General features: G+C 39.0%; 1 protein-coding gene across 3 annotated transcripts in view; it reads left to right on the forward strand.

The window, feature by feature from the left end:
• LOC102800249 (inositol 1,4,5-trisphosphate-gated calcium channel ITPR1) overlaps nucleotides 1-16,113 on the forward strand; it is a 72,166-nt gene that overhangs the window by 15,270 nt on the left and 40,783 nt on the right. For all 3 annotated transcript variants that reach the window (XM_035915849.2, XM_006808797.2, XM_006808798.2), the window contains exons 6-34: nucleotides 427-585; nucleotides 1,693-1,791; nucleotides 2,521-2,604; nucleotides 4,521-4,667; nucleotides 4,826-4,921; nucleotides 5,345-5,389; nucleotides 6,451-6,605; nucleotides 7,364-7,463; nucleotides 7,771-7,931; nucleotides 8,025-8,166; nucleotides 8,382-8,540; nucleotides 9,123-9,295; nucleotides 10,445-10,564; nucleotides 10,830-11,024; nucleotides 11,165-11,416; nucleotides 11,516-11,657; nucleotides 11,767-11,920; nucleotides 12,011-12,201; nucleotides 12,302-12,434; nucleotides 12,524-12,578; nucleotides 12,656-12,821; nucleotides 13,082-13,255; nucleotides 13,393-13,467; nucleotides 13,605-13,742; nucleotides 13,849-13,974; nucleotides 14,109-14,309; nucleotides 14,406-14,657; nucleotides 15,125-15,250; nucleotides 15,359-15,487. In XM_035915849.2, coding sequence (XP_035771742.1) covers nucleotides 427-585; nucleotides 1,693-1,791; nucleotides 2,521-2,604; nucleotides 4,521-4,667; nucleotides 4,826-4,921; nucleotides 5,345-5,389; nucleotides 6,451-6,605; nucleotides 7,364-7,463; nucleotides 7,771-7,931; nucleotides 8,025-8,166; nucleotides 8,382-8,540; nucleotides 9,123-9,295; nucleotides 10,445-10,564; nucleotides 10,830-11,024; nucleotides 11,165-11,416; nucleotides 11,516-11,657; nucleotides 11,767-11,920; nucleotides 12,011-12,201; nucleotides 12,302-12,434; nucleotides 12,524-12,578; nucleotides 12,656-12,821; nucleotides 13,082-13,255; nucleotides 13,393-13,467; nucleotides 13,605-13,742; nucleotides 13,849-13,974; nucleotides 14,109-14,309; nucleotides 14,406-14,657; nucleotides 15,125-15,250; nucleotides 15,359-15,487 — 4,149 coding nt within the window. The remainder of the gene's footprint in view (nucleotides 1-426; nucleotides 586-1,692; nucleotides 1,792-2,520; nucleotides 2,605-4,520; nucleotides 4,668-4,825; nucleotides 4,922-5,344; nucleotides 5,390-6,450; nucleotides 6,606-7,363; nucleotides 7,464-7,770; nucleotides 7,932-8,024; nucleotides 8,167-8,381; nucleotides 8,541-9,122; nucleotides 9,296-10,444; nucleotides 10,565-10,829; nucleotides 11,025-11,164; nucleotides 11,417-11,515; nucleotides 11,658-11,766; nucleotides 11,921-12,010; nucleotides 12,202-12,301; nucleotides 12,435-12,523; nucleotides 12,579-12,655; nucleotides 12,822-13,081; nucleotides 13,256-13,392; nucleotides 13,468-13,604; nucleotides 13,743-13,848; nucleotides 13,975-14,108; nucleotides 14,310-14,405; nucleotides 14,658-15,124; nucleotides 15,251-15,358; nucleotides 15,488-16,113) is intronic.

Consider the following 16,113-nt stretch of genomic DNA (forward strand, 5'->3'; position numbering starts at 1 on the left):
AGTATTAAAAGTGTTTTTAAAAGTATTTAAGTGTAAGCTTGCTAAAGGTAGGTATTATGGCTAAGTGCAATTAAACTTAAAAAACTGCTGAAGTTTGGTTTAAAAAAAACAAACTACAGTATTGTATTGCAATACCCCTAAACTGAAATGAGCAAATTCATGCTGCACACTAAATGAAACTAAACTGAAGTGACCTTAAAAAATTATCCTTAACAAAACATACTGGAAACAAACAAATAATACAAATAATCTCTGCATTTCATATCATATATAAACTTTATTATATAAACATCAGACACTATCAGGAGTGCCTTGATCACAGGCTGATGTCCATCAAACACACTTCCCTTCTCACGCCAGATTTCAGCCTCTGATTTGTCTGCCATGAATTTAATTCATTTCATTCAATAATTTAATTCTGCTCAGCTCCTCCACCTGAAGAGCAACAAGTATCTGACCGTGAACAAACGACTGCCGGCACTGCTGGAGAAAAATGCCATGAGGGTGATGCTGGACACTGCTGGAAATGAGGGTTCCTGGTTCTACATACAGCCCTTCTACAAACTTCGCTCCATTGGGGACAGTGTGAGTCATTGTGTAGATAAGAGTGTGTTGCCACTATACTGTATGTAATTCAGTGTAAGGCAAAGCAAACAACTGAACTGTGTCTGGGAGTTTTTTTAATCCTGTATTTTTAAGACATCCCTTTAGAATGAAGTGACTAATGTGCAGTAGTATATTAGTATGGTGTGAGTAGGAGATATTAAACTACAAGTACTTAATATTATTTTCATAGCCATCAGTTCTAAGCAAAATGTTCACCTTCTTAATTGAAAGTTTTCATTTTTCCATTTTAAACTTTCAGCCAGATTTCTGGTATGTTTGTAAGACGTTGGTTATACAGGTCTGCAGGGAAGATACAGGCATTATCTACATTTTTTTTTTAAATGATAGAACTCATACTAATTTTAATTATTTGAAAGATTAATTCGTAATGATATATTATACATGGGGCCTTTAAGAGGCAGATTGCCTTTGCCCTCCTTAGCCTTACTCTTGGGCATCTGTTTGATCACATCCCTGAACAGAATTCAGCTCGCGCCCACTTTCTCTGATCACAAAGCTGTTTTTGGCAACAGCTCTTCTGTCCTACGGCAGGAAGTAGTAGGCTGCTGTCCAAGGACAAAATGAACTACAGTGGAGTTCCCTGTTAAGCTCCTCTCAAATTAGTTATGGTATGAAGCCTAAGCAGCAGGTCAAGAACAAAAAGATAATTGGAGTCACTCTCAACCTGCTGAGAATAGACAGTGCAGTGGCATATAAATGGATGGTGATCCTCTCTGACCATTGCCTGTGTGCATGTCATTGGCAGATGTTTTTTAACTAAGTCGTTTGACACATTTTTCTATAGATTGACTCAATTTAACCTCCTTAAAGTCAAAGAATCACACATTTTACTAAGCAGCCAGAGCACGTACAGTTATGGAAGTACCAAGAATCGAATGAAAGTCGAGGGATGTCAATAAAATTTAAAACGTCACAGAATTTGGAAATAGATTTTTTTTTAAGCTGTAAAAGATAAAAGAAATAAAACTATGAATCTGCACAACTGTAGTTAAGACAGCGGAAGAAGTAAGACTCTATTTTTTTTTTTGTTTATATTTTTTCTTTTTTTCTTTGTTTTAATGGCAGGTGGTGATCGGGGACAAAGTGGTCCTGAACCCAGTGAATGCTGGTCAGCCGCTTCATGCCAGCACACACCAGCTCGTGGATAATCCAGGATGCAATGAGGTTTGAGGGATTATCGCTTTTTCCGGCTTGGCTGACAGCTGACTGTTGTTAAACTGCAGGCTTCTTCTGGTGTCCTCCTTAGATTGAGCGCAATCAAACAAAAGGCTAAAACTAACAATACGTTAGGAGAGTTGTCCTGTTTTTCTGCTCTGTGTTACTAAGCAACATTGTTTTCATTAATTTATCAAAGGGCATTAAGTAGAAACACAAAAAGATTAAGAACTAAGTGCTTTTATTTTTCTTCTTTTTGAAAAAGCAAACGCAAAATCTTTTGTATCTCATTGATGACTGCAAGTGGTTTAAACATAAAGTGAAAACATAAATCATGGATGTTAATGGCATCAAACAGAGGAATAAAGTTCAGTTCTGTGTTTGATATGTTATATTAGTTAGTTTCATATTTACAGTAGTATGTTTACTATGACATTTAAAATAGGTTTTTAAATATCAGTTTCTTTGGCGTTGACTTAGCGACATGTGTAGATTATTAACTGAATTACAAGTACTGATTCTGGCAATATATGCCAACATATGCACAATACGTTATACAATATGTTAGATATTATCTTTAAATAAGAGTAGTCTCCGATCTAATCTTAAAATAAATGATTTTATGATGATTTTACATTTTGTTTTTTTGTTTTTTGGAGAATATGAGAAAACAAATGAAAGGTCTAGTGTCACTACATGATGCTACAACTCACATTCTTCTGATTGTTTGTTTTTCAGGTGAATTCAGTCAACTGTAACACCAGCTGGAAGATCGTCTTGTTTATGAAATGGAGCGACAATCAGGATGCCATTCTTAAAGGGGTTTGTCTCACAGTAGAAACCAGCCTAGAAAAACTGTCTATGGCTTTTAGAAAATCATTGCATATGTGTTATAACATAACTGTATTTTATTATAACATGAATAGAATGACAGAAACAAACAAACCAAATAATACAACAGCATCTAAGTCAGTTCAGTCTGGCTTTATGGAAAACCGGACGCTGTAAAATGCCAGTATAACAAGAATTCAGTTAGTTGCATTCATAGTCTATATTTGACTGAAATAGTCTACGAGTCCATACGTTTTTGGACAATGACAAATGTTTTGTAATGTTTCACCTTACATCACGGAGGATTTTAAATCAAACAATCACAATATGATTAATATAAGTATTGTATTAACTCGTTAAGAATCACAGCTATGTTTCTATATACTTTCCCACAGACTGACGAGCAGTTCCCTTCTTCCTCAATGACAAATGAAACAGATAAATTATGAATTGATTGAATTGCAAGTGTTCAGTTTCTATTTGGTAGTTTTTTATGCAAGCGGAGGAGGCGATCATGAAGCTAAAAAAAAAAGCTAAATGAATTAATTACACTAATTAAATAAGTAATTTAACTATTTATATAAAAAAGCTTCCCACAGCAAATGATTATTTCAGTGTAATTCAGTTGGAGTTCACCACTCTGTGAAAGAGTGCGTGGGTAAAGGGTTCAGTTATGATGGAATAATGTTTCTCACTAAAGAACTGAGGGTTTAAATCATCTACAGTGATGATGTGATATTAAAGAATTTATGAATGTAAAGAAAGTGGCCAGAAACCAATACTGAAGAGTCCTGCAGCAGCACTACATTAACAGCTCTTCAAATTCAGTAGTGGAAATCGGTAAATCGGCTCAAGGACACAGGAAGTGAGAACCACAGCTGGTGAACCAAATTTGTTGCTAGATCCACAAATGCAATTTAAAATTCTACTGTCAACGGCAAAAGCACAGGTAACCTTGACCCAGAATTTCAGCCCTCTTCTCCGTTCACAGTACGTTTAGGTAAATTCAGAAAATGTCCTGTGGCCTCACTAATTGAAATGTTAACGTCTTTTGGAAGTCATGGAAGCTACAGGCTCAGAGACTGCCGGTTCCAGAGTGCAGAAATATGTTTTATTTTATTGTAAAGCTATAAAGCTTGTTTTAGTAGGATTATATCAAACCACATTCTGGATATATACAACTGGAGCTTATGAAATCCTATTTATACTACCCAGATGCTTACAGTGTTAGTATTGTTAAAAGAAGTGGTGATGCAACACACCTCTCGCAGACCACCACAGCTTTTTAAAACATTTTGCTGGCATCAAATTCCATATAGGAATTTAATTTCCATCCGTCTGTCCATCTATCCAGTCATTTTCTTCTGCTTGTCCAATTCAGGGCTGTAGAGTGGCTGGAGTCTGGAATATCTGGAATTTCTTCTTTGCTTTTTTTTGGTGCTGTTTTACATTTCCTATAGAATTCAAATAATTTGCATCTTATTGCATTCTGTTTCTATTTACATCTCACAGTGTCCTCTTTTTTGGAAACTGCTCTAACTAAAAGCTGTTGCATAAGGTTCCCTCATCAGAGTTGAGTGGGCTGGTTGCTTGTTTGCTTGTTTTTATATATATATATATTTTCCCAATTGAGTATCATCAGTTTACAGAACATTTTAACAAATGTGTATTATCTCTTACAGAAACAGCTCTGCATTAGGGGCTTTAACATCTAAAACAGCGTAGGCAACTAGGTCTGCCATGCGACCTCCATGAAATGAAATGTTTGGCAGCAGCCGGAAAATGTTTAATTATTTTTCTATGATTGCTCATATACTGAACTAGTTGAAACTAGTCTCATTTCACACAAGTTTTGGTGGTTTTAAGATTAACATGAGAAAAGTAACCTACATTTTTCTTCTCTCCAGGGTGATGTGGTACGACTGTTTCATGCAGAGCAAGAGAAATTCCTTACATGTGACGATCACAGAAAAAAACAATATGTGTTTCTACGCACTACGGGACGGCAGTCAGCTACCTCGGCAACCAGCAGCAAAGCCCTATGGGAGATTGAAGTGAGCAGGAATATTGTTAGAGCTGGTTTTTCCTATTGTGCACTTGTATGCAATCCTAGGTGTAGATTTTCTGAATTGCAGCAACAAAAACCTGAATAGAGACTGTGATCTGTTTCCTATTTATTTTATATCATCAACTTTTTGTGCTCTTGCGTCAGGTGGTACAGCACGATCCGTGCCGAGGGGGCGCAGGGTACTGGAACAGCCTGTTTAGGTTCAAACACTTGGCCACTGGACACTACCTGGCTGCAGAGGTCAGCACGTCTCCAACCTCCATTTGTTTGTCTGTCTGTCTCTTTAACAGCAAGATTATGCAAAAACTACCAGGGCAAATTCATGAAAGCAGGTGAAGAGTGGGAGTGCAGCAAAAAAAGAAACCATTTTTATTTTTGGTGTGGATTCAGACCTCTTAATTCAAATATGTGAAGCTGTGATTTTTAAGGCCCTCTTTGGTTATAATTGGAGCCAAGTGATCTAAACATCCTATTAATAACATGTTACTCATCAACTTTTCTATTCCAAGAACTTCCATTAGACTTTATTTACACTGAAGAAAATATCAGTGACCCAACATTCAGTTTATTTTCCTAAGTTACAATCTTCTGAATGCTTTTTGGACTGGATTTATTTATTTATTTATTTTACGAAGTAGTGAATCACTTTTGTGTTTTTTGCAGCTGAACCCAGATTATGAAGAGGAGTGCCTGGACTCACGCTCTTCAGTAAGTAGAAGTTTTTTTAAAAAGTCATAATATTTAGAAATATTTAATTGGAATCCAGTGTTTAATAAGCCTTGGTAGGTGAATGTCATGGCCACAGAAAGAATTTGTGTAGTATAGAGGAGCATCTCCAATCTAATTCTTCAGTTTTTAAAAATATATGCTAATGTGTAATTATTTTCACATATCACATATGTATTTGTATTTTATAGTTTAGTTTAACAGATACCATGTTGGTGAAACTCACCTACTCATTTCTTAATATGGAACCTTGTTTATAATAATTATAATGGCATCCATTTGGGTTTCCTCAAAATCTCAACTTAATAACTCAGAATTTTGAGACAATAACTCCAAATTGTGACTTAAAAATAAAATGAATTAAAAAACAAACAAACAGAAGGCATAGCCTCTTTTCCCGTGTGTAATCAGAGCTGTATTGTTTGCCATTTCCACCAGTAGAGGGCTCAGTGTAGCTTTACTGGATGTGAATGTTTTAACGTTCAGCGAACAGCAGATGGCAGCCTTTCACTGTGAGTGTGTGTTCCTGAAACGTGCAGTAGCAGTGTGCCTCAGCCATACACTGCACGTGAAGGAGGCCTCATCTCACAGGCCGGGCCGAAGTTGTTCACATCTGTTGGCCAAGCTGTAACAAATGAACCAAATCCTAGCCAGTCACCTCCTGAGTTTACCGCCTTGCTCTTCAGATTAAAAGGAAATTAGTTTCAATTCATTATAGTTAAGTCTTTTTTGCATATAACATCTTTTCTTTATGGAGTTTTGACTTATTTAAGGTAGTCTCATGCCTTCCGTGGGAACCATTATCAGTTACTGAATTAAGACTGTGACGTTTTACGAGGGAAATGCAACTTACAAGGGGGGGAAAAAACGGAAGAAATATTTATGGTCACTGTAATACATTAGCAGTATCTTGCTTCAGTTCCTAGAAATCTTTCCACACTGAGTTTTAACACTTTCACTGACATATCTCTGACTTTTTTTAAAAAATTATTTTGCTGTTTATTTTTAATCAGACTTTTTTTTTTTTCCCCCTTTCCCACCAGCTTGACTCAGAGCAAGAAGCTATGAGAGCCCGTTTGAGAAATGTCCAGGACAAAGTCATGTACACACTTGTGTCTGTTCCTGATGGAAATGACATCTCGTCCATATTTGAGCTCGACCCTACCACTTTAAGGGGGGGAGACTCACTAGTTCCCAGGTATGAAAGATAAAAAAATGAAGCATTTCAGACCCACCCTAATTATTGTGTTATTGCTATACAGAGAAATTCATTGCCTGGTTCCTGCCCTGTCACTTTTTCCACGGAAACCCAGACAGCAGACACGTTACAAGCAGGGGACTTCCACAGTATATTACCACTGTTGTAATATGTTTGCAAAACAAGCATGGCAAGTGTGTGTGATAATAATTGTTGTAAGAGAGTCTCCAACAGATGATTATTCACGATAAAGTGGATGTTGGAAGTTACGCAGGTGTAGTTGTTCTTTATGATGGCAATGCAGATAAGGATGTTGAGATAGAGCATATAATAAAGTGTGTAAAGGAGATAATTATTCTGTTCTTATGTGAACGTTTCTCTGTGTAAGTTTGGTGAAGAGTGAGAAAATATGACGCAGACTCGCAGTGTTGCAGAAGAAATGCACCGAATTTCGCTAGAATAGCTCGAGGAAGTGAAAGCTGTTGCCTAGCCACATTTATGGGAAGTGGTCGACTGACCATGTAGGCCCCAGATCATATGTATATTTGTGAACTTTTGTAAGGTGATCAAAGGTTCTGCTTCGAATGCATGATTTTTCTTAAAAAAGAGCATTTTTTTTTTTTTTTTTAAAATGGAAACTATTGTTGTCATTTCAAGCATCACCTTTTTCATGAGTTATGTAGCCTTTCCACTTATGATGCACAAACAATTTGCAAATATAAACAAGAACAAAGCATAACAATAAAATGTCTTTTCAGGAACTCGTATGTACGCCTCAGACACTTGTGCACCAACACGTGGGTTCACAGCACCAACCAACCAATCGACAAAGAGGAGGAAAAGCCTGTCATGCTGCGTGTGAGTGACACTTAATTTACAATAATGTCTAAATCAGTAGTAAATTGTGCATGATGCTGAGCTATAATTATGCTGGAGTTTTGGATGTAATGAGTCACCAAAAGTTCAGTGATTATAGTCAAATCTAAATAACATTGGTTCCCTCTTCCTCCTGCACCTGCTGTGCAGTAAATTTGTTATATATTAAGTGCGGGTAGCTCTCTTTTGCGCTTTGCAAAAATGCTCTTTTGCAGTTTTGATTATGGGTTATGGGCAAAGAGCTTTAACAAGTGTTTCACAGACTAATTCTTGTTTTGTTTTTTTCAAGATTGGAACTTCTGCACTCAAAGAAGACAAAGAGGCTTTTGCCATTGTGCCCGTCTCCCCAGCTGAAGTGAGAGACCTTGACTTTGCCAACGATGCCAGTAAAGTGCTGGCTTCTATTGCTGGGAAGCTGGAAAAAGGCACAATCACGCAGAATGAGAGGAGGTATAAAATGCATAGTGGGACAGTTAAACAGTAAACACTGTTAAGTTCTAACTATAAGCACGATCTTACTGTTATTTCTGCATATAAAATCAGAGCCGTTACCAAGCTTCTGGAGGATTTGGTGTTCTTTGTGGTGGACATTCCCAACAATGGACAGGACGTTCTGGAGATCATGGTTAACAAACCCAACAGAGAACGACAGAAGTTAATGAGAGAACAGAATATTCTCAAACAGGTCTTAATACCGTAAATATAACATTTTCTAGGCACTCAAGGTTAAATTTTCCATTCTGTGTGAACTTTTTGAGTCCTACTGACGTACTGAAGTCCCTCTATCTTCTCATGACATGTGGCATCTTTGCCACATTTGCTTTAGCAGTATTGCATAGTTGTATATAGTTATGTATAATGTCGTTGTTACAACTGTCTTAACATTTCTCTTAAATTCAGATCTTCAAGCTCCTGCAGGCTCCTTTTACAGATAGCGGCGATGGGCCCATGCTGCGGCTGGAAGAGCTGGCGGACCAGCGTCATGCCCCTTTCAGACACATCTGCCGCCTATGTTACAGAGTTTTACGTCACTCGCAGCAGGACTACCGCAAGAACCAGGTACTTTTTGTCTGGCCTGAAGTCTTCATAAGTGCAGTTCCCATCTGACGTTGGGTACAGGTCTCGCTGTGGTTTCTGTAAAGGTGTATTTCCGCTTAGTGAAATAAGCCATTGTTCTGTGATAACACTGATCTGATAACTGAAGCAAAAAATATTCCGAATCCAAGATGTGTAACTGAAAGTACTCTGAAGTATGCGCTGGTTCATCTGCCAGGTCTCTTTATCAATTTCTGTTGACACAAACACACAAAGCCAGTGTGATATGAGCTCATTCTATAAAGAATTCTTGGAAATGTAAAGTTACCATTTGGCTTTTCTAGGAACAGTCCATTTCTTTGGTTACAGTGTAATAGTTAGAGGAGTCATTTCATTAGGTTAAATGAAGAGGACATTGTGGACATGCTGTTCTTTTTGCACACTGATAAAGACGGGGCAAAATGAGTCAATGATGGCTTCGACTTAAGGTTATGGTTTTTAGAAAGAGCATAAAGAGAGACAGGCCAAGTTGTGAATGACATTCTTTAAAATGTGGTTAAGCTGTCTTTTGTTGCTTTTTGTTGAGAGCGTCTGCCTCCCTTGCAGGAGTATATAGCCAAACAGTTTCGCTTCATGCAGAAACAGATTGGTTATGATGTCCTGGCAGAGGACACAATCACAGCTCTGCTCCATAACAACCGCAAGCTCCTGGAGAAACATATTACAGCTGCAGAGATCGACACGTTTGTTAGCCTGGTGCGCAAGAACCGTGAGCCCAGGTTTGTGTGTGTCTGCATCCAATTAAATTGAATTTAAATCATTACTTAGTTATGTGTTACCATAACTGTATGTCTGTATTGTACTTAAGAACATTCTGGTGATCAAATAAACATCCGTTGCAACATTTTGTCATTCAGTGGAGGAAATTATTATTTGTTTGCTCAGTTACAAGGAAAGGAACAGTCTCTCATTTTTATGGTAGTTTCATTTGAATGGAGATAGAAAGAATATGAACCACAAATCCAGAAAAAACACATTACATAAACATTATACATTGACTTGCATGTCACTGAGTGCAATAACTATTTTAGCCCCAAGCAAAATATGACTCAGTGCTTGGTGGGTACACTCTTTTTGGCAAGGACAGAGGTGAGATGTTTTTTTAGTTGGTCACCAGGTTTGCACACATCTCAGGGGGAAGATGTGTGCAGTCCCACTTCTCTTTACAGAAAATCTCTCAATCCTCTAGGTTTCTTGGCATCCACCTGACAACTCAAGACTTGAGCTCCCTTGAGTCTGGAGACAGGCTAGGTCATTGCATGACTTTAATGTGCGTCTTCTTTAGACATTCCTTTGTTGCCTTGCTGGTATGTTTTGGGTCCCATACATGCACCCATCCAAGATCCATCTTCAGTGTGCTGGCTGAGGGAGTGATTTTCTCATCAAAGATCTTATGATCCATCCATTGGCCGCTTAATGCGTTATAATCATCCTGTGCCTTTAGCAGAAAAACGGCCCCAATCATAATGTTTCCACCTCCATGCTTGAGCAGGTCAAGGTGATGCCAAAAGGTTCGATTTTGGTTTCATCAGACCACAGTACTTTCTTCCAACCCTTCTCTGAATCATTTAGATGTCCTATGGGTGATATCTGTGTGCCACATGTGTTTCTTTTTCTGGATTTTTTGGTTGATCTCCCCGCTAAAATGAAACCAGCAAAAAAAAAAGACACTGATCTTTTCTTTGTAAGTGAGCAAAACTGATAAATTGGAAAGGGGATCAAATAATTATTTCCCCCACTGTACCTCTTTGTGACATCAGAAAAGCTGAAGCCTCGTTTCAAAGACTCATCACCTCTCATGCTTCGAGAGATCGTGGAGGTTTTTAAAAGAAGACTTGGGATTAAATGTTATACTTTTGTTTGTTCAGGTTCTTGGACTACCTGTCAGACTTGTGTGTGTCAATGAATAAGTCCATCCCTGTGACACAGGAGCTCATCTGTAATGCAGTGCTGGATCCAGCTAACGCAGACATCCTCATAGAAACGAAGTGAGTCCTCATCACTCTCTTGGCCTCCTCCCTGTTCCCTCTGTTTGATGTCACTGTGAATGTACTGAGGTTTCACTTTGACAGTTGCCCATTAATTGGTGTCTAGAAAAGGCATTTTATCCAGTTTTGTGATTAAAAATACAAAGGTTATTTGTCGCAGTTTTGGAATAAATAAAACATTTTTGATACAAAGGCTTTCTTATGCCCACACGATTACACTAGCAAAGCAAATAATGTTTTAATAATGATTTCTTTTTTTTTTTAGACTGGTTCTTTCGAGATTTGAGATTGAAGGAGCATCACTCGGGGAGAACTCTGTGGAATCAGAGGAAGATGAGGAGGAAGTGTGGTTGTTCTGGAAAGACAACACTAAAGAGATCCGCAGTAAAAGCATCCGGGAGCTTGCTCAGGATGCCAAGGAGGGTCAGAAGGATGACCAGGAGGTGATCAGTTACTACAGGTAAATACCGCACCTCAGCCGGCTCCTTGAAGATGGAAAAGGTGTATCCTGTGATGGCAAATAGCTTGGATTTTGAGTGTTCAACCACACTTTCCGTTCCAAAAGGAGAGCCTGACTTTACCTGTGTGGACACCTTACAGGTACCAGCTAAACCTGTTTGCCAGAATGTGTTTGGACCGTCAGTATCTGGCAATCAACAAGATCTCTGGCCAGCTGGATGTGGACCTGATCTTGCGCTGTATGTCAGATGAAGACCTGCCGTATGACCTACGAGCCTCTTTCTGTCGAATGATGCTGCACATGCATGTGGATCGTGACCCTCAGGAGCAGGTTACACCAGTCAAATATGCACGGCTGTGGTCTGAGATCCCTTCAGAGATTGCTATTGACGAGTGAGGGAGTAGACAAACTATACAATCATATTGTAAAGCATTTCTCATGTATGTGTTTGCAGTTTCGTAACTTGTTGTTTACATATGGTTTACTTATAGCTATGACAATGATGGAACATCTAAAGATGAAATTAAGGAGCGATTCTCACAAACGATGGAATTTGTTGAAAACTACCTAAGAGATGTGGTGTCTCAGAGCTTCCCTTTTGCAGATAAAGAGAAGAACAAACTCACCTTTGAGGTCACCCTGGTGCTTTCTTGATATACTACAATTACACTCATGTCATAGTAGTCATGCTCTGAAAATCAAATAAGCAAACTCGCTGAAAGCATCTATTTTCCATGTATAGGTGGTGAATCTGGCCAGGAACCTGATTTATTTTGGCTTCTACACCTTCAGTGACTTATTGAGACTAACCAAGATCCTCCTGGCTATTCTAGACTGTGTCCATGTCAGCACCATTTTTGCTTTCAACAAGCTGGACAAAGGAGATGACAGTAAAGGTAAGGGGACACAAGCTGGCAAGATGAGGACCGGAATCCCATGGATATGAAGTTCATTTGTGTGTTTTGCGTGCGTGCCAATGCTTCCAGGCAGTAATGTGATGAGGTCAATTCATGGCGTTGGTGAGCTGATGTCCCAAGTAGTGCTCAGAGGGGGGGGTTTCCTTCCCACATCTTCAACCAGGGCCCCCAATGGTGACACAGTCAAGACCCAGACTGAACCAGAGAAACAGGACATATTGGTCATGGACACCAAGCTCAAGATCATCGAGATCCTGCAGGTGGAAGACATACAATGTTCTAATGTTGTTATACTTCAATATAACCTTAATAAATACAGCACATTATATATGTATGTCGTTTGTTTTTTCTTCACTGCAGTTCATCCTGAATGTTCGCCTGGACTACAGGATCTCCTGTCTGCTATCGATCTTTAAGAGGGAGTTTGATGAGAGTAATTCCCAAAATGACATATCTTTAGCTGGAGCAGTCGAAGGACCAAACAACATGCCAGGTTTAGAATAACATATAGCTACATCATACACAAATGTGTGGACAAGTTATGGACTTTGTTAGTTAGAGAGATATTTTCTGTGATTCCAGGGGCTCTGGATTTTGAGCACATAGAAGAGCAGGCAGAGGGGATATTTGGTGGAAGGTAAACACACATTGAGTATCGAAAGAGTCGAAAATATGAAATAGGTGTTTCTGAGTATATGTTCTGTTTATGTCTAGTGAAGAGAACACCCCTCTGGACCTGGATGATCAGGGTGGCCGAACCTTTTTGAGGGTCTTGCTCCATTTAACCATGCACGACTATCCTCCTCTGGTGTCTCGAGCCCTGCATCTGCTGTTCAGGCACTTCAGCCAAAGGCAGGAGGTCTTGCAGGCATTTAAGCAGGTATCCTCACAGTGACTCCCCTCAACTTAAAACTAAAGCAAGGAAATCAATAACCCGTACACTTGTTTGTGTTTTTGACATTTGCTTAAGTATTTTCTGATTTGCAAATACTTGTATTGCTCTAAAATGGATGAAAAACATTGAAATATTAAGAATTATTCTTTGGAGGATTCAGGTTTTCACAGTAACATTTTGTGGATCCTGTATAGCTTTTTGCTCTGCAGTTTGCCTAATCGTCCAGCAAATTTTTGTATTTACAGGTCCAGTTGCTCGTCACCAGCCAAGATGTGGAAAATTACAAGCAAATAAAGTCGGACCTGGACCAGCTGCGCTCCATCGTCGAGAAGTCTGAGCTCTGGGTGTATAAGAGGCTGGGGCCAGACGAGGGCATGGATGTAGTAGACGTGCTCGCTGCTGAGCCACAACATAAAAAGGTGCAGGGTGTTATTTCCCGAACAGAGCCAATCTCATAACCCTGAAAAGCCATCCACCAAAAAGTATTCCTTTTGTTTTTTTGTTGTTGTTTTTTTTACCAGAGTAAGGCTATAACACGCTGTTATGTCGTTCACAGGGTGACTCAGGGGGCACAGACAAACCAAAGAAAGCAGAAAGCACAAGCAGTTACAACTACAGGGTGGTGAAGGAGGTAACAAGTTTTCTAACCTTGTTAAAAGATTGTTTTAACATATCTGAATATTTTGCAAATGTTGTTGCGCAGCACTAGAGTTTTTCTACATATATTTTCCTCTCATGTTTTTGCTTTTTCTCACCTCTCCCTCACAGATCCTGCTGCGTCTCAGCAGGTTGTGTGTCCAAGAAGGTCTGTCAGGTAGAAAAAGCAAGAAGCAGCAACAGAGGCTGCTGAGGAACATGGGGGCTCATGCTGTGGTTCTTGAGCTCTTACAGATCCCTTATGAGAAGGTGTCAATGGTTCTCAATGGGTTTATTTTTTGTTTTTATTTTTAGTAGCACATTCTTTTGTGTGTACGAGCAGGCAAACCTTCACGTTAGCCCTTTTCCACTCCAGGGAGAAGACTTACGCATGCAGGATATTATGAAGCTAGCCCATCAGTTTCTACAGAATTTCTGTGCAGGAAATCAGCAGAACCAGGCGCTGCTACACAAGCACATCAATCTTTTCCTCAACCCAGGGGTGAGCTATCTTGTGCACTGATTGACGCTTGCAGTGTTAATGATACAAAAGCACAGATTTTGATTTTGCACAACAACAACAACAAAAACATCTTGGAAAACTGGCTTCTCTTGTCTTTGTTTTCTTGTGTTCAGATCTTGGAGGCCATCACCATGCAGCATATCTTCATGAACAACTTCCAGCTATGCAGTGAAATAAATGAGCGTGTGGTTCAGCACTTTGTCCACTGCATTGAAACACATGGCCGCAACGTCCAATACCTGAAATTCTTACAGACTATTGTCAAGGCAGAGAACAAGTTCATCAAAAAGTGCCAAGACATTGTCATGGCAGAGGTGCTAAATCAATTCTACACAGTTTTTTCCCCCCACTGTGTTTCACTTATGCCACAGTTTCCTTATGTTCTAATATGTATCCGTTTCTTCCTCCAGCTGGTGAATGCTGGTGAAGATGTCCTGGTCTTCTATAATGACCGCGCCTCCTTCCAGACTCTGGTCCAGATGATGCGATCAGAGAGGGATCGCATGGATGAGAACAGTCCTCTAATGTACCACATACACCTAGTGGAGCTCTTGGCTGTGTGCACTGAGGGCAAGAACGTCTACACAGAGATAAAGTGTAATTCGCTCTTGCCACTGGATGACATAGTGCGGGTGGTGACCCATGAAGACTGTATCCCTGAGGTGAGATAAGCTGGAATGTTTGAGAGTTATGAGAAACAATAAGCCGCACAGTTTGTGATTTTAATGTACTGGAAAAATTGAAGAAATAAAGAAAGGGAGCCATATCTAAAGATAAGTGTTACTGCTTGTGTTACTGCTTGGAATAGGTATGCTATAGAGGCTGATTATCTAAAATACATTTGATTTCATGTGGATTGCAGGTCTTACAGATTGCTAATGCAATACAGTTATTCATTGTTTTTGCTGCATGTCAAGCTTTAAAAATGTCACATAGTTAGCTTTAGTGACAAATGTATCAAATAGTGCCACATTATGAATTTTGTCCATAATGTGGTACTACTAAATCCTTAACTAGGAGTCTAGAGCTAATTGTGGTGTATCTAAAATTACAAATTCTACGGGTATTGCTGTTGTTTTATTAGATTAGCGCCATCTTTTTTACATGAACTTTAATCTTAACCTTTCAGGTAAAGATTGCTTATATCAACTTTCTCAACCACTGCTATGTGGACACTGAGGTTGAAATGAAGGAGATCTACACCTCCAACCACATGTGGAAACTCTTTGAGAACTTCCTAGTTGACATTTGCAGAGTAAGAAACCCCATATTTATTTCAATAATGACATAAAAGCTATATTAAAGGAAAAAAATCAAACAACAAACAAGCTAAAAGACAAAATGTGTTATTTCTGTTGTTTAGGTGTGCAACAACACAAGTGACCGTAAGCATGCAGACACTATTCTTGAACGCTATGTGACAGAGACAGTCATGGGCATTGTGACCACCTTCTTCAGCTCACCTTTTTCTGACCAGAGCACCAGCCTGCAGGTAACCTGTTACAATAACGCAAAGGGGTTTTTAAAAAAAAAAGCTTTTGCAGTAGCTATAAATATGCTAATGTCAATATCAGCCCTGGTATACTTCAACATTTTGAAAATAACAGTAACGTGTAGAGTTCATGTAAATCGAACTGCCTAGACTATCTTTTAGGAACTAGGTATTACCTGCTAACGTTAAGCCTAATAGAAAACAGTTTGTCCTTATGTGGCCATCAGAATAAATATAAGTATAAAATATACTGTATGGCTGTTGCTTCATGTAATAGCCCGAGTCTCTCTTGCAAAAGCACAATTATGGGAAAATGCCAAGACACTGCTTCCGTAAGTGGTAAACTCAGTGTTTCCTCAGAGTTCTCGAGAACTGTGTCTGCTGAGTAACAATATTTGCAGTGGTTAGGTTGGGTTGTTGGCACCATGTTTCCCCTCTCTCTTCCCACTTCTGTTTTCAGCATGTTAGTCAACTTCTGGTAGAGGTAATCAGGTATTGCAAGATCAGAGATGGCCAGTAGTTATTTACAATAATCTTGGTTAATGAATCATTTTTTCTTCTTTTCCTTCATAGGGTTTAAAAACTGTTTATAGAAAAAGTTTATTAAAGGTAAAAAAAAAACCTCG

Source organism: Neolamprologus brichardi, chromosome 5 (genome assembly GCF_056152115.1).
Source record: "Neolamprologus brichardi isolate AB-2024 chromosome 5, ASM5615211v1, whole genome shotgun sequence".
Classification (NCBI taxonomy): domain Eukaryota; kingdom Metazoa; phylum Chordata; class Actinopteri; order Cichliformes; family Cichlidae; genus Neolamprologus; species Neolamprologus brichardi.